Raw genomic sequence first — 18,581 nt, forward strand, 5'->3', positions numbered from 1 at the left:
GTGATCATCATTAGATACCAACATGAGAAATATTAATATTGGCATTTGTTTATTGACCAAAGTAGTTTCCAATTAACTTGATGTCTTTAACAGTAATGAGATTTGTCGTGTTTATTATTTTCAAGTTTAAAGGTTAAGAAGTGCTTTAAATGGCAACGAAGCTGTTAGTTTATAATAATTATAATTTTGAAGAGACTTTTTTGTTTTGTTTTGTAAAAATAAATATATATTCTGTCTGAAATGTAGATTATAAAGATAATATAATTTAAATAAAAAATGAAAAATGATGTTCTTTGGTGTGATAAGTTAAGTAATGAAAAAATATATGTAGGTGATAAATTTAAAAATACCAAATGTTTCAGAAACTCCTTCCAATTTCTTCAAAATATTACCTTCATTTCAAACTCATCACTATGGCATTCTTTAAAACCGGAAAGAATGTCATATATATATATATATATATATATATATATATATATATATATATATATATATATATATATATATATATATATATATATATATATATATATATATTGTGTGTATTGTGTGTTTCGTTATTGTAACATTGCAATGTATAGAATAGTTTTCATTGATAAATAAATCCGTGTTTCGAATTGAATTTAAGCTACTGTTAGTAAGAAGCATATTATTGTTCAAGTTTGTTTAATTATAAACCCCTTTAAAAGTGGAAAACAGATGTGATCAAATGAAAATTTTGTAAAACAACAAAACCAAATAATATACGTCAGAATGTGAACGCCTACGTCACAGGCTTGTTTCAAGTCGTTTTTAAGATGCCTTGTTAAAGCAAGGGTGATTCCAATGCAATGTTGAAAATGAAAATTGCATGTATGAATATTGTATGTGCGAATGCTCTATTTTGAGTAATTACTATTAAAACCAGCAACTGTTAAGATGCATTTGTCTTTATACCTAATCAATTGTATAATTCATTTGAATAATTAGCTTTGTTCAAACGTAAATGAAGTTGATGTCCATCATGCATGTTAAAGACCTAGAGTAATTTTCTAAATACAATAAAACAAAGATTAAGAACGGTACCTTGATTTTTTTCCTGGGTTTCTCTTTTGTATTAACTTTCTATATATATTAAGACGAACAGTGCCCTTATCCTGCAAAAAGGAAATATAACTAAATTTGTGTGCTTTCGTTGGAATAAACGTTTACACAGTGCACGTGTGGTATAGAATCCACAGAGGATCCAATTTGTCTGAAATGTTTAAGGTGAGTTTGTGGTTTGCTCATTTCCATTCAAAGTCACGTGTCCCTCAATGTCTGTACCTACCCATCCACCCCCCCTCCCCTCTCCACCAAAGTTGATCCATATCCACCAACCACCTTCACCACATTATCTCTGTCATAATACTCTAATTAGCTACGAATATTACTGTGCAGCGTCAGAACCTCCATAAAAGAGTCTATAGTTATCTTTAAGGTTGATTCCCTAATCAAGTAAAACATAAAGTAGATTGACACTATAAGGCAACGAATCATAACTGATTCTTAACTATAACCAATGTAGTAGTACATGGGAATATCCCATGGCCCGATCAGACGAGTGCCTAAGGGCCCTCACGGTCAAGGGGACTCAAGGTCAAAGACCCTTCATGACCACATTCTGGTATTCTAAGTGCTGGTCGCCACCCTTTTTCAGGGTCGGCCAAGAAATAAGGGAGGGTCGCCGAAAAGGTTCGGAAAAACAATAAATTGGCGGTATTGTAAAAGAAGAGTAAAAACAAAAACGTTGAGAATACATTACTTCAAAAGTTTCCAAATTTAACTCTAAATTGCAACTAAGCACCCTTAATCATGTAGAAATGTCTCAAGTAGGAGGGGGTTAACTCCTCCACGTAGGCCCATTCACAAGGCCACTACAACCGTCATTTGAGGGTCGCCAAGATTATGAAGTTCTAAAGTATATGCGTTTCTCCTCATGGTGAACTTATGCCCAATCACTCAGTGAACATGTCTTGATCAGATTGTACTGTGAATAAAGTTCAACCGTTAATCAGTACAAAATAAAGCGTGTTTTAACACCGTAACACATGTTATACCTGTCAGCAGATGCTACTGTGAAAGATTCGTCAGTACTAACAGACAAATTTTATACTTAAAGGCTGTTTCAACTAAACTAATGACTGGCTAGGAATCGAAGCAACTGTCTCTATGTTTGACTAGTAACTGTACCTTGTAGAGATGGCTCTAATTGCAAATTTTCAGCATTTTGCAGAAAAGTGTCATCGACTTTCTGTTAAAATGTGGACGATGTTATTGGCGAAACCTTTAGAGTAGTCTGGTTAGTCCAGTCAATCATTGTGTATCTGATTGTGTGTTTAATATTAGCTGTCTGTAAGTCCTCAGTAGCAACAAGTCATAAATGTAAACATGTTAAGAAATTATAACACACATCATTTTTAACTGACCAACGTGCACTCACTCGGCCTTTGCCCAGTTGAAACTGATAAAGCCATGAGGATAGGGTGCCCCAATTAAAACTTCTTCCGAGCCTCCTTCCGTTTTTTGGTCTCCTATAAGCTAACTTGCAAACTATAAAATAACTCTACTCGTGCTTTGCTATAGATTTCAATTCCGCGATTTTTATGGACTATTATAGTATTCGCTCGAAATGTTATAGCCTTTGATAATTCACAATTTGAAATAGTCAAAAAAGAAATAATCATATATCATACATCATAAATCAATAAGTTTTGTCTCAAATTGTATGGAGTATCTTCCATCAAATGAATTGACTACTACTACTACTACTACTAAAAAAAAAACTCAAACACTAAAGCTCTATTTGACTATACGTGACCCATATCTAGTATATAGACTGTAATGTGAACGTTTTAAGCGAATTGTAGCATATTCGGGTCACCCACTCATTTATTTGAATTTGAAAGACAGAAAGTTAAAAACACGATTTCCATCGTTCACTCAGAGAAAGTAGGGATTGCACTTGAAGCATTTGGTGAGAAAATTTGATTAATCATGTGTATTCAATTTTTACCAATTTTACATTTAATTTTGTTCAAAGATATAAATACAAACTTTGAAATAAAGAACAATTATTAGGTATTTAAATAGACCAACAGACGTTTGTGTTAACATTCGACCACCCAATTGAAAACAACAATAATACAAAATTATGAATAACACGCGATAAGATGGTCTAAAATTATAATATTGCTCTACATTAATATATTTATAAATAAGAATGATATATTAGTTAGATAAACTTATATACTGCGATTAAACAATTACATTTATGGTATGAATATACACTAAATTGTATGACTTAGAACTTGAATTAATATCAATTTTATTGTTTAGAGAAGGAATAGAGTAATCATTCTCTATATACCAACAAATTAACTTTCGCCTTTTGGGCTTCATAGAAAGATAATTCGTAGATAATATTTTCCCATTTTGGGGGGACATTGTTTTTTTTCTATACATGACACTTGTAGGTCACGGTTCAAATCACTTGTATGACTAATATGAATAAAATACATGAATAGTATTTTTCTATTTAGGTTCGGAACTGTACATATTAGCAATAGAAGTGCTATGAAGCGTGCACTATAGCTCTAGAAAATTAACCCCAAATTTCCTAATTCGCTTTTGGTCAGATATACACATAAAACCAAAAATAACTAAATAAATATGTCATCTGCATATTCTGTTTAATATGATGATAATGTTTGATTGATTCATAACTTTATTAAAATTTAATGCATCTTGCTGACATTAAACATCCTTAAATAACTAAAGTATATATAGTTTACTGAGCTGTTGGTATTGGGTTTTCTCACATAGAGTAGTCGACATTTCAGAAGAAACATGACGTGGCATGTACTATTTCAGCCTAACCTATAGCCTATTGATTTGGTCTTTAAACTGCTAAAGCATTTAGAATTCATCTTAATCAATTAAAATAGCCATCCATAGAACTTAATGAGTGTATAATGAGTGTATAATGATTGGTAGATACATTGCCAAAAGAATTGACCACCGGCAAACAAAACTCTGCCCCTAATCATCAAACACATTGAAAGTACAAATAGTAATGGTTACTCACTGTAACTAAGGACTCATTTTTTGCGAACGTTATGAAGTATTTATTCCCAACCGTGAGCTTGGAAAGTCGTATCTAGTTGATTACCGAGCATGATAACTATATGAATGATGAACATACGTGATTAAGCAGGGCGTCCACCCCCACCTATCCCCCTCACCCCCTCCCACTGGCAAACAGAATATTACAACAACAAAATCCTAGCGAACGGTAAATTAATAATATAAAACATGTATTTGCGGTAGTGGTACAACCTAGACAGTCGAAACTTCTCCAACAGCTTAAAAAAGTTTGCAAAATATTGCGCCATTTTGAACTTTTCATTTTATCAATTTCCACCCCTCCCTCGACGACATAACATCTTAGACCCACTCCCTACAACAACGTTGCCCTCTGCCATAAATTTCTTATGACAAACTTTGGAACATCAAATACATAGTAAATAAATATAGTATAAGAAAGCATTAAAAAATTAATTAATAACCATAATTAATAACCATGTTCAAATAAATATTACCATTGTTCATTCCGATGTTTACAAATATTTATTCTTTTCTAATGGTGATGTGAATATTGGAGAATATTTTTGAAAGTGCGATGTAAAGTGGTTCCCAAAATGTCCTGACCAATAAACCGAAAAGTTGTCCTGCGCACTGGAGCTTGATGAGTATGGCCTTGACGCAGGGTACCACGCACCAAATGTGTGTAAATGTCAGCAACGCAAAGTATATACCTTTAATATAGGAAATAATAATAGGGAAGAAAACAGTAATAAAACAAGGGAAGTATGTTAACAATAATAATAATATGTATATAGAGGTTAAACTTAGTAAAGACAAACAGGTCAAAAAAAAGAAAATCCTTATATTTCTCAAGTTTTTAATGAAATATAAATATTTTTCCCGTAAAAATTATTGTTGAATTATCATGCTTTTATAAGCATTATAAAACTGTATCTGGTCAAGCTTCATTTCTAGAGGTATTTCGGAATATTTCGTCTCTAAAGAAGTAATTTCCCATTTGTCACTGAACCCGTGATCGAGCGCTTATCAGAAGTTCACTGGACTACATCAGAGAGCACTGCAAGATTATCAAAACCAAACAGGTCATGCAAGGAATGAGACACGCATACACTAGGAGGTGTGGTTTGGGGGCCGCCCCTCCCCTAAAGACGTCAAAAGCCAGGCGGGGCCATGGGGACAATTATGTCAGAAAGCCCCAGTTTGCACTCTTCTCTTTCCTTCCAGTTTAGTATGACAATAAGAAGACACAATGATTCATTATCCCATATTTTCCAGAGCCCTCCCTATTCCCCTGGGACTTTACTTGATTCTAACCCGGAGTGTATCGCTTTAACCACGCCCCCTAATGTTAGGCTTGCCCCCCCCCCCCTCCCTCCCTCTCTCCCGCACTCGCTCCTCCCACCGCTTACACCTCCAAACAAATTCCTGATTACTCCATTGATTAACTTACCCCATAATATTGCAGCAGGAACGGCACAGAGTAACGTGATGAGCCTATAACACCAAAACTTTGAATTGAAGAAAGTCAAATAGCTATAACGCCAGACTGGATCCCAACTATGCATTCCCTCTGGTTCTGCAAACACCTCTTCAAAGCCAACCTATGGTCAAACAAAAATATAAGGGTTTGCTCTCTGTAAATATACGCGACCTCTTAGCTCTTATGCCGTTGAGTAACAAGTGTATTTATTTAGGAGAAAGTTATACAACGTGGCGCAGACTCTATGCTAAGAAAAGATATTGGGATCATTCTTTAACTGTTTCAAAATAAAAAGGGACTTCGAACACCCAACCCTTTTACCCCTCTCCTGCTGCCCCTTTCCGCTTCTAAGTTCGCCCCCTTCTTCCTTTCTTCCTCTCCTGCTCCCCTCCTTTCCGGCTCCTGTCCTCTCCTCCCCTGCACTGCATCGTACCCCTCCGTCCCCCCTCCTCTTTCCTTTCTTCGAAGAGTCCCAGTTTGAGCTAAAGTTAATCATAGTTTTCCTTAGAAGGCATGAAAGTAAATATAAAGGTGACAAGTTATGGGCCAATTCAACAACCATTTTACTGTCATCGTAGAGACTTTTCGTTGCATTGAGATTTGCCAACTGTTCATGTTAACACTCTCAAATGTCTAGGAACAATTTGGACAGTAGGAAAATAAACAAGGTGTTAATAAAAAAAAAGTTTCGATATATAAATAATAAACAAATATTTCAATTTGCTAAAATCTGGAGTTAATATATTGTCTAATGATATATTCCGTACCTTCAATATAACAACAATGAATATATCAATATACACTAATGCAACTAATGGTAATAGCTTATATTGGTAGAGTGTGCATGAAAGAGATTAAACTCTATCCTTTCTCTTCCCCGTAAATTGCAAACTGTTGTCTTTAAAACAAGTCCCCGACAAATTCCTGATTCCAGAGCGAGCAACCGGTCATGGGCTCCTCAAACGATAACCCTACTTCAAAGGAACTGCCGCATAGCAAGCGGGAAGTGAGGGGATGAGTAGTGAAATGAGGAGGGATGAGGGTAACTTGACTAATTGTACAACTCCACGCATTTAAAATTACAGACGTCACAAGCATCGTTGACTTACCCCACCCAAGAACTCTTCCTACCCCTATACCACTCTATCCCATATACCTCAATTATTGAGATAAAACTTTTGTTTGTGAAACGGTCAGTCCCAGAATGCTTCCTTTATCGGCTTGGATATATGTGTCTATAGGTTGCTTTAACGGAACTGAATGTTTCTATATACATAGAAACAACTCGAAGTACGTAAGAGGATTAGGGACGATGACCGGATCCACGGAGGGTACTTTAAGACCACTGAATGGGCTTTAGAGTGGTTACTTTCATTATCAATTGCGCAGTTTCGAAGCTGCTATATAACAATACTTTTTAACTTATTGTATAGCAAACTTTATAGCTTGTCGATATGAAGTCGGAATTGTTTCACCGCAAGAGACAGGACACATATATTATTCCCCTCCTTAACTTGTTTCCCCATCCCCGCCCCCAACCCACCCCACCTCCACTCAAATAGGAATTCCTTGCTCCTGTTAGATCTAATGTCCCATTCCTTCAATTACCACCATGAAAGAGAGAGGTAAATGAAGGTGACATTTACTGGATACCCACCCCCTTTTTATTGGTCGGACAGGTGCAACGTGATCCCTTCCCTCACCCCGGCCACTACACCCCGTGACCACCATGCACTGCTCACCCTGACGTGACTGTTCATATTGGTTGGATCTCTGTCCTGCATATCCAGCCTCTCCTCTCCTGGTGCTGTCATTGTGATTTTCACTTCGCCATCATTATTTTTAATGGAGACCGATGGTTCCTCGTAGTTAGAGGATGAGTTTGTGTTTTCACCATTTCTGGACGCCATATTTAGAAGCTTCTCATGAAATACAAGAACAAAAAATATTTTTCGTTTCATGGAATTTTAAAAATACTGTTTACTTTCATCTATCATCTTGAATACCGTTTCTTGCCAATTTTCTTGACAAACATGTCTTTTGTTTTCTCTTTCTTCTTTTTGTTTGTTTCTTTGGGTGGGGGGGGGTTGGATGGGGATGGGAAGGGGTAGTGATACATTTGTGGCACCATAGACAGTTACAAGTCCCTTCATCAAGATGTTGAAGAGATATTCCAGTTGCGACTAATGTAACGCTTATATGAAGGAGAACAACATTACACCGGCGCTGTTCCTTGAAAATCCAACCTCAAAATATTGTCCTTAACTAGAGCTACATGTTTGATTGAATGCAGTCCTTTGGGAAGTGGGCGGGGGGGGGGGGCAGGGGTGGTCACGGTCAGTGGTTTGTGATGTTATCACGTTAGCTGTTCTTCAAACACGTTTCTTTTCTGTAATAATCTTCTTCTTGATTTTATTCTGGCTTTGTGACACTTTTACATTGCTAATGTTCACTGAATTCCGACTTTCATATTTTTTTTAAATTATAAATATTATAAAGAAAACTATGATATCGTTCACTCTGCTTTAACAGATGCATGCACAAATTATCATCAACTTTGACCAATTTAAATCTTCGCCAAACAAAATACCAGGAGGATGTGGGTTTTTTGATCTACAAGTCCCTGGCGATATTTCCAGCCATTTTGTTTGGAAATCTATGCTTTAGCTACCGTATTTATACCCTTTAAACATGTAGACCTATGCCTACTAACCATATCAAATGAATCTCGCAAACACTGTATAAAGCCGTGTATCATGATATAGATGTGATGGTCTTATACGTAATGTTACGTCATGCATAATAATATGAGGGTAGTCACACAACCTGTACTATGTTTTCATTTCCACATACGTTTTGATTTGATAAGGTTACGTCATATTGCCAGTAGCTGAATATTTTCGGATATCAAGTTTAAATTGTTACATGATTTTTCATTCGGCAATACCATTATCTTTCAAATGGTTTGAGAAACAAATGTGTTGAACACTGACCTTGTAACACCAACAAAGATATCAACCAAAAATATGAATTGTTACATTGTGGACGGGACATAACCAGTTATGATTATAACATGGCTCACTATCTGGGAAAATATGTATAGGCTACCTACTGTATAAAATACCTCGATAAAATTCACAATGAAGTGAGTGCAGGAAAAAAAATCATTATTTCATAAGGGCGTTATATAGGATAGATTTGTTCGCTGCACCTCTCAGCTTCTTGTTTTAAAAAATACATTTGTATTGTATGTATTTTAGATCCTCCTACAGGCAGGAACTCGCGAAGAAGCCATCATTGGCTTATCAAAGCCGCAAGCTGACCGAAATCAGCCCCTTAGATTCATATTTAACGTCCATGATTATGAATTGTCAATTGTGAACAACTCTGTAACTGGACGACATACATTAATCTTGGAGTGACTTGAACTCGGGACCTTATAATTTGATTTAACATTTGACATGTAATAAATAACGGCGAAAAATGAAGTAGTATGTATGCCGGATTAGATATATGTCTTGTTTAAAGACAAAACTATAAATTAATTATTGTACTAAAACATTACCCTACCCGTCCCTGGTTCGTACACGCTCTATATACCATTGTACCACGTGACTCTATAAAATGTTAAGCTTTGCGCAGACACAATTGATTTTCTAACTATAGGCCTAGATAGAGTTAAATTGGACATCTACCGCTTCATCTTCTACAATGAAACATACATCTCAAGTATTTTAAGCTGTTTATTATTTATTTTTATAAAAGTTTACAAAACAGGTTCAGGCTTTATATATGTATCTTAGGGTTTTTTAAGGTCTTGTCAAAGTGATTTTAAATTCATGTCGCACTTTAGCAATCTTGTATATTAATCATAATTATGATAAGTAGTCATAATTATGACGCCTTAGCCGTAATTATTTTACGATGCTGAAAAAATAAATATTACTTAAGTAAACTTAAAGCAGATATTCAAATTAATGTTATATTTATGTCAATTCCTTTCATGTCATAAACAAACTTAAATATTGCTCGTTTTAATTCAGAGATATATTTTTGAGGAGCTTTAGGAATTATCTCTCCCATCCTGAATGTTATAAGTGTCCTGTGAAACAACAGTTTTCATTGTAAACTATCAAAAATAATATTTCGTCTGAACTTTCAGTCTTTCAGTCAATCTTTCAGTTTTGACTTATGTTACTCAAATTTATGTCATTAAATACAACGCTAGGTTTAATAATGCCATTGTTGTGTACAGCCAGTTAGCGTGATTCCTGAAGTATGAGTCACACCCTGATTCCTGCTTCGTAAAATCGAAATATAAAAACGAAAAAAGCCAAACTTACCAGTTTTTTTTTGGTTCTGTACAAAATGTTGCTTGAAGAATTTGAATCGGGTTTGTAATGAGGACTATAGTTTGGGTTTTAATATATAGGCCCTATATGTATGTGTGCATAACTAAGTAGTCTGGGTGTATACAAAAGAAATAACTCCGTATAAGAGCCAACGTCGTCCTCTCACTAATTCAAAAAGCAAACCTGCATATTGTCACAGATTATATTGTTGATAAAAAGTACTAACTATGCACTGAAAAAATAAACTAGTCAATATTGCCACGGACTAACGTTAAATTAGTTTGTAACGTTAGTCAATGCACACGAACTAGCAAAAATCTTCGTTTCATCGCTGCATCTTAGTCAGTTTACACTGACTAAGGAAAATATAATCGCAGCTTAGTCGGTGGCGACGCACTAAGGTATTTTAACCCATGGACTAAGAACGATACGGACACCCGATTTACGCCATAATCGTAGCTTAGTCGGTGTCGACGGACTAATGTATTTTAACCCAATTCGATTCACTTCAATTTGGAAACCGAGAGGCAACGGCAGCTTGCTGGACTTGACATAGTTTCATACGATCACTCTAAGCAACTTTCAACCGTAAATCACCCAAGAAGGTCTTTAGAAGAATGGAGGTATTAACTGCCATCATCGGCCTACCTGTTATTCCTTTAACTTGAAGGTAAAATTAAAGTTAATTGTTAGGCCACTGGCACTAGTACTCATGTATTATGGTTAGTGTAACGCTACCGTTGTCACGCTGGGCGTTTCGCAATACACAAGTGCAATGACAGTGAGTAGCCTATAGGCTTCTACTGGGTACTGCAGTGCATTCTCAACACTACAGTGTGCATTCTAAACACCAATTAACAATGTGTTATGTGTGTATTGGGCTAGACTGAACAGTGGCACATAATCTTCTAATTTATTCCCAAACAAATGCTGGAACTATAAGTCTCAATAGTTTATTTGAAGTCTACACTCATTTGGTAAAGATTTCCTGTAATTTCCCATGTGAATCTAAATGGGTAGGCTTTGTGATATTGAATAAGCAAGGCTAAACCTTCAAACGTACAGTCACAGTAGGCTGAACAAATTATGTTGGCTAGTCAACGGTATTATATGTTGCGAGCAGTCAGGATGCACGCTTCAGTTCTATTTAACCTTCTCATTTATCATTTTTTAGTATTTAATTTCCGGTCACGCTCAGGAAACAATTGCGACATTCCTTCACGGTCGACTTGTTTACTGTAAGAAGTATTAACCGTTTTTTTCTCAGGAAAGCTTGATAGTCTGAAGTTATTATAACATGTGCTTTTAGTATACTGCCAAAAGAGTAAGTTGTTGTATTTGTATTGATATTTTATGTAGAAGTAACGGAAAATTTAGTATGTTTAGTTTGGTCTATAATTGCACGTTTTTTTTCTGTCCAATGTAGTGCAGGGTTCACTTGCGCGAATTCAAATTATTCTGTTTATGTATATGTATATGCATCGATTCGTAGATTATGATGTTTTTTGACATTTATTTGTAATTCAAGCATATCTGTTTAGTAGCAAAGTTTAAAGGTCAAGATTAATTAGTTTTCTCTTTTTGATCCTAGATTGAATGAAACTCATTGACGTAAATAATAGATCAGATGATACAGTTTAACGCAGTTGCTAAAACTCTGGGTATTCTCTAGTCTTCGCCGGTCCATTATATACTTTAGTACTACTAGTAAGACTAAATCAAAACGACCGAAAGACAAACTTAGTGTAACAAAGTATTGATTCTCCTCTAGCCTAGGTCTAAACAGGCTTGTTATGTGAGCAAGCAAAATAACAACTAAAAACGATTAGGCCTATAAATAAGTTGGCTCAGTGCATTTCTGTTTCTAAAATTTTATATTTTTAAAGATCATAAAAACAAACAAAGATTTAGCCCATGTTTTATTATCTCTGTATTCTGGGCATTTGATTCTGGTTGCAATGGTGATGGCACTCTCGTTCAAATTTTCAGCTTTATACAGTCTGCTTCAAACTTTGGGATTGTTTTTTGAGACTATAGTGGAAGCAAATCTCACATAACTTTGTGGTGACAACTTTATTTATTTATTTTTTTCAAATGATGAATACTTTGCTGTTTCTTTTTTCCAGCAGGAATGAAAAGCCAAATATCTAAGTCAAGGGTGAGGTTTCCTGTGATGTACGACACCAGTGTGGAGGCAACAACAGAAGAGGAGAACTGTGTTATATATGGCTTAAAGACATGTTTTAAGATGATATATTGGTACCCTTCGCAGAACAAAAGAGTTTATCCAAGAGCCCAAAAAGCAAAGGAACAAGTACCATAGAGAAAAAAGATGGAAGAGTGAGTTTAACTATTGTACCCAACTGTTTAATGATATTAAAGATACTTTTCATAACCTGTTTTAAAAAAAAAAACAGTCTAGTATATCATTTACGTGCAAGCTTCATAAGTTTGGTCAAATTTTCACTGATCTGTAGAGCGGGAGTCGAGAGGGTTTGGTTAGCTGGGAAGGTAACCAATTGCCTGGTACATCACAATGTTCACAATGCATTCCTGTATATGAAACCTGACGACTGGCAAACCGACTGTGGTGGATGTGGCTGGGAGAGCAATTTTAAAGTCACCTAATAGCTAACCTAGATCAGTTTTCATGGTAACCACATCAAAGTAAGAACAATGTGTCAGGTATGGCCCCAAGAGCAACAAATGGCCATCGCCAGTAATTATTGGTGGTGGGGTACCCCTGCCAGTGATCAACAATTGACCCCTCACGGCTGACCTAGGTCAGCTCATGAGGTAACCACTTGAAACCTACTGGAAAATGTTGGTTAGGACTTCAGATACAAGGGATGGGCATTGCCAGTAATTTTTATTGGTGGGGTACCCCTGCCAGTAGACCCCCAATATGCCCATCCCCTCATTGACCTAGGTGAGCTCATGATTTGACCAGTTGAAACCTACAGGAAAATGATAGGTATCACTTCATATGTAAGGATGGGCATTTCCAGTATTTTATATTGGTGGGCCACCACTGCCAGAGTCCGCCCATCCCTTACATATAGAATCCTGTCAATCATTTTCCAGTAGTTTTCAACTGGTTATATCATGAGCTCATCTAGGTCAATGGGGGATGGGCATTTTGGGGGTCTACTGGCAGGGGTACCCCACCAATAAAAATTACTGGCTATGCCCATCAGTTGTATCTGAAGTCCTAACCAACATTTTCCAGTAGGTTTCAAGTGGTTACCTCGTGAGCTGACCTAGGTCAGCCTTGAGGGGTCAATTATAGATCACTGGCAGGGGTACCCCACCACCAATAATTACTGGCAATGGCCATTTGTTGCTCTTGGGGCCATACCTGACACATTGTACTTACTTTGATGTGTTACCATGAAAACTGATCTAGGTTAGCTATCAGGTGACTTTAAAATTGCTCTCCCAGCCACACCCACCACAGTCGGTTTGCCAGTCGTCTGGTTTCATATACAGGAATGCACTGTGAACATTGTGATGTACAAGGCAATTGGTTACCTTCCCAGCTAACCAAACCCTCTGGGCTCCCGGTCTATTGGGATCATTATTAACATGATTAACATAATTATTAAGCTTTGAAAAATAACTTGGTGTTATGCTTTGCAAAGCTAATAATTATTTGGTAAAGCTGCTATTCCTGGCTTATAATTTGAGGGACCTAGATTTAAATGTATACTTCCCAATATGTTATAAAATTTTAATGTAAATGTATGTTTATGATAATGTGAGTTATCATGTGCTATATCTGTATCTGTGCTTACACGTATATCATATTTTCTGTTCACAGGTCAATAATGGTGCAGCTTTTGGCTTCCTGAAGACAAGTGGGAGGCCATTTGTAGTTAAGAGAAACACTCTTTGTTCGTGAAGACTTAACTGGTGTCGATTTGGGGTACCACTTTAAAACGAAAGTCATGAGGAACCCTTGCCCAAGATTCAACTTTGCATTATTGTGCAGTGCTATACTTTTGCGATTCATGTTTGATCCATTAACTTGTCTTAACTTTGTTGGAATAAAATCATATTTTCAGATTTTTGTTTACAGTGATTTCTTCTCTATCTGTCGAAAGTCAGCCTTTGTAGACATCAGAAGTTTTATCAGAAATAAATACTGCCAATGTACACATTATTTGTGTTTCTTCTGCTCTCTTTTCTTTCAGTGATGCTAGTCAGTGAAACTAGTCGGGTTTAATTCTTTCAGTGATTCTAGTCAGTGCAACTAGTCAGTCGATACCGACTAAGAAAGGTTAGTCGGGAGAGGCACCATCCTGACTAATGTAAAACCTGCTATAAACTAGTCGGTGGCTCATATAAATTAGTCGGTAAAGACCGACTAATGTCACCAACTAATGTAACTGACTAATATACATTTACCGACTAAGAAATTGTTGATCGACTAAGTTGACGGACTAAGATGACCCACTAAGAAATCCAACTGACTAAGGAATAAATTAGTCGGTATATCAACTGACTAAGGCTATGTTAGTCGGGAGAGGCACCAGATGGACTAACGTTATGTTAGTCGGTGAACCAATTTAAGTTTTCAGTGTGCTTGGTGAGCATTGATTCGTGACCAGCTTGAATTCGATTACGATATAGGTTGCTAACTTCAGCATTGTGTTATACTATTTGACGTTTCTGTACGTAGGACATAATGGTATAACGGTGGTTTATTATTACGTCATCAAGCAAATAAAGATTTTCAGTACAACCCATTCAAGCCTGAAGAAGGGATTGGATTCTTTATCCTAAAAGTCTTGAATGAAACGAAGAAAGGTGAGATCTTTTCACAAGTAGGAAAGATTTTGCATGGACATGATTTTCAATGGAAACTCAGTTAAAGCCTAACAGCATATATTTGCAATGTTAATGGTGACTCTTTCCGCGGAATCACCGCGGACTCCTTACACAAGGATACGGCAAAATGTGTTACACATTGCCCTTTCATTTTACAGCAAAAGCTGACACAGAGGCGGTTTTATTTTCCGGTTTGTAAATAAAATATCAACAATTATAATTATTGAATACACCGACACTTTCAGAAGAAACTCATTTAGTTATACATATCGATTATTTTGAATTTAATAGTATGACGGGCTGAGGCTGAAGTTCTTAGTGTCATCAAGAAAAATAGCATAAATATTCTTCTCTTCAAGTTCTTGCTTATTTTTGGGTGGGGAAATGGGTGAGAACACGTATTTCCCAGTCTGAAACGAATTATTAATTGAAAAGCCATTGTAAGTTTATCAATTATTTGAATAATATCCTAAAATGTTCTTCATTTTCATATAAACAATGGGATCCCTGGTATATAAAAAAGTTAAACTTTATACATGTCATTGTGTTGTTGCTGTTGTTGCTATTGTATTTTGCGCGATTAAAATTAATAACCAAGTATTTCGGTAGAACAATATGTTCGTACATCAAATTTGTAATAATGCAAACAGGTCGAGACAAACGGAAATTTTAGGTTTTTGCTACGAAACCACCTCCCTTCCACCACTGACACCACTGTTATTGTCTTCTTAGTAAACTGCAGTTACCCACCACATAAGTCACGCTCTCACCCTTTTTGTCTACCACCTACCCCTCCCCCCGCTCTCCCCTCCTCAAACACACGTTCATACCCCCAATTCCCCCGCTTTCCTCTTCTCTACATTTAGCTAAACGTTACTACTCACTATAACTTTGTGGTATACAACTACGTGTTTCAACTAACCTGTACTTTTTCATTCTTTTTCCATCTGTGGTAACTGCTATAGTCACGCGTGACTTTATTTCCAATCTCTCCGTCTGAACTCTGTTGCTGGTTGTTTTTCTCTTGAACCCATGCCTATATATACCGAATCAGATGAACAGGCGAGTCTAAGTTATTTCCTAAGCTTAATTGATACACAAAATTCAGTCAAATAAGTTCATAAAATGAAATATGTAGAACATTGACAAATGACTGGCTTTAAAAAACGTGTCTAATTGTAAAGGTATACCTAGTTCTAAAAATCATGTTTCGGACTTCAGAGCTTGTATTACACTGTTACGAGTTAAATCGCCATATTTTTTTTGTCCAATTAACACGTCGTTTATATATGCTATCTTTATGACGGCCACATAGATCCATATACATTACTATGTGGGCGGGCCAAAAAAAAGGGGGGGTGGGAGGTGGGTATTTATGTCTCGAATTTCTAATGGAAGCATCACAAAATGTAATATATATATATATATATATATATATATATATATATATATATATATATATCACAAATGATTTTCGAGTTGGTTAGCATCATGTTTGATCTCTAGAGTAAGGCAAAATATGTCACCACAACAGAACTAGTATTGTTCGATACAGGTGACAAACGCCTACAGTGGAATTACGACCTTCCTAACCGGTTTAGAACCTCTGGACATAAAATCAGCGTCCATGGCCTAGTTGGTTAGGGTGTCCGCGTACAAAGCGGGAGGCCCGGGTTCGAATCCCGGTGGAGGCTGGAAGTTTTTTCACTGTTCTTGATTTTCCAACTCATTACGATTTTCATTTATATATATATATATATCTTTGGCCAAACACAGTTTCTTTGTTAAATCAAATAGTCAAGAACAAAACATTTTGAAAGTTTGGTTAGTTTAGATTTCATAAGTGTGAGGGCAGTTTGTATACAATTATCGCGAAATGTAATAAGTATACTTCCTGGTTAATTCGGGTTCATTGTCGATACTTACCCTCTTCCATTTTTCGTTTCAGATTGTATAAAATCGAGAGTATGAATCTATCATATATGCATGAACATACACGAAGGCTGATCCAGAGGGACTACGTTGAGTGTTGGGAAATTTCGAGGAAGAATATTGAAGTGACTTACCTTCACGTTTATTCCTTTGCATTCATATTGATCTCCTCCAGCAACGGCCGCATCAGGAGTAGAATAAAGAACTGATGATTCTTCCATTCTGTCACGTGGTTTGCCGATTCAAATAAGAATTAAAACAGACTCACGTGACACTTAAATCAGCAAAATAAAGATTGTAAAACAGCTTCTATAGTGCAATATTACGCCCACTCTCTGCGAAGTTCTTGTCCAAGAAAAAATGGTTCCATGCAACTTCAAAAGTTAATAACAAATGAACAGCTTCTGCCCCGCATAAAATATGCAAAGTATGATGGCATAAAATGATAGTTAACGGAAACGTATGATTATCACATAGTCAATATTGATGTTTATTTTGATAAGTAACATCAATTCTCAATATTTGAAAAATCCATTTTGGCAGTAACTCAACATACTATAGCAGTAAGTGGTACTGTTGAACATTAGCTGGTGGTAGACGTCAGTTAAGTGGTAATATCGCTTCCTTAAAATAGCTACTAGATTTATCCGCAGGTGTATGTCAACAAGAAAAGTAGCCTAGGAAAACAACAACAAAATTACACTCCTTGAAAATCGGATTCGATCCAAAGAGATGACTTGAACCAGGTTACTTTGCAAAACATTTTCAAAACATCAATTTGAAATATAAATAGGCCAGCACGTTTCAAGTAAGTATATGTTGGCTGTAGAATCTTCTCGGCAATTTAATCCATTTATCCTTTTATATACCGTTCCTTTATTACGATTTTAAACAATTAATCGATATTGTTAGTTGATCCATTCCAGAAAATACATCCGATATTTCTTACAAAATGAAACATTTCTTTAAATGAAGAGAAAATGGATTGAGAACAGTCAGTGTTTCTGCCTGTGAAGTCAATAACACTGAGATCGATGGCTTGAACATCTTCGTTCGTTATAAAGCGCATCCTTGTATGTCAATCTTCCTTTCTGGCATTGACAAAATAACACGCTTATGTCAAAGCAGAGGAAGTAAGATATAATTTTGCTAACAAGTAAGTTACGCACAACATCTAATCTCTTGTCTCATATGGTTCATGTTCATCGGATGTCGGCTAATTGTATTTTCTTTAACAGCTGTTACATGTCTTTCGAAGGTGCGGATGGATCGATTTCTATTCAATAAAATATGGAGTATTTTTTCTCTCTAAATTGGGATTGAGTGAAACTTCAATCTTTGCCTTTGACTGAAGTATTTATTATTATGGCTGATGACGTCATGTATACAGAGTCGTGTATTTAATACCCTAGGAATTATAGACATAACTTTAAAAACAAGAAGCGGAAAATTGTTCCGAGGAATTTAGTTAACGAGGATACAAATGGTTAAGGTGTGTGAATCCACGCTCTTTTCAACCACCATAAAAACCAATTAAGCAGAAGATAACACTGTGAATACGATATAAGACGTCCCAGATAACTGCCAGGTCTGACCAAAAGCTACCCCACTGACGATTCGCAACACCGTCGACCCCGATACTTCCATGTACAAACGATGATCACTATAAGATGCAACAGAAACTATAGAGAAAGATGTATCGATGATGGTTGAGACTTCGATTCGTTTCTTTCTAGTCGCGAAATCTTCTCGATAACTCTAAAAAGACCAAAGACTGAAATGTGACTCTCACTCGACTTTGGTGTAACTCTTCACACGTTACTTTCTCTGACGTCACAGCAATGATAATAATAATAATAATA

At 36.1% G+C, this 18,581-nt stretch overlaps 1 protein-coding gene and 1 non-coding gene across 3 annotated transcripts; one reads left to right on the plus strand and one right to left on the minus strand.

The window, feature by feature from the left end:
- Positions 1 to 3,006: 3,006 nt before the first annotated feature.
- LOC139973037 (caveolin-3-like) lies at positions 3,007 to 17,839 on the minus strand. 2 transcript variants are annotated; one of them, XM_071979388.1, is made up of 5 exons: positions 16,854 to 17,839; positions 15,710 to 15,823; positions 7,348 to 7,524; positions 5,576 to 5,726; positions 3,007 to 4,835 (listed from the first exon to the last, which is right to left on the minus strand). In XM_071979388.1, the coding sequence occupies exons 1-5, from the start codon at positions 16,938 to 16,940 to the stop codon at positions 4,648 to 4,650; spliced, it is 717 nt and encodes a 238-aa protein (XP_071835489.1). In that variant the 5' UTR covers positions 16,941 to 17,839; the 3' UTR covers positions 3,007 to 4,647. The 2 variants fall into 2 exon arrangements, with proteins under 2 accessions (XP_071835489.1, XP_071835500.1); XM_071979399.1 differs by lacking the exon at positions 15,710 to 15,823 and having other exon boundaries at positions 16,854 to 17,835.
- Trnac-aca (transfer RNA cysteine (anticodon ACA)) lies at positions 16,409 to 16,481 on the plus strand. Its single transcript has one exon. It is a non-coding gene; the product is annotated as a tRNA-Cys (tRNA).
- Positions 17,840 to 18,581: the final 742 nt, after the last annotated feature.

This window comes from Apostichopus japonicus, chromosome 2 (genome assembly GCF_037975245.1).
Source record: "Apostichopus japonicus isolate 1M-3 chromosome 2, ASM3797524v1, whole genome shotgun sequence".
NCBI lineage: Eukaryota > Metazoa > Echinodermata > Holothuroidea > Aspidochirotida > Stichopodidae > Apostichopus > Apostichopus japonicus.

Bases quoted from the DNA above. Each gene is read 5' to 3' on its own strand.
- LOC139973037 (XM_071979388.1), bottom strand. From the start codon at position 16,940: ATGGAAGAATCATCAGTTCTTTATTCTACTCCTGATGCGGCCGTTGCT. The intron at 7,525-15,709 runs GTTAGTTGAAAC...TTTCATGAGAAG, and splicing joins AAAAGAATGAAAAAGTACAG to CTTCTAAATATGGCGTCCAG. The intron at 4,836-5,575 runs GTAAGTTAATCA...CCTATATTAAAG, and splicing joins TCCTGCTGCAATATTATGGG to GTATATACTTTGCGTTGCTG.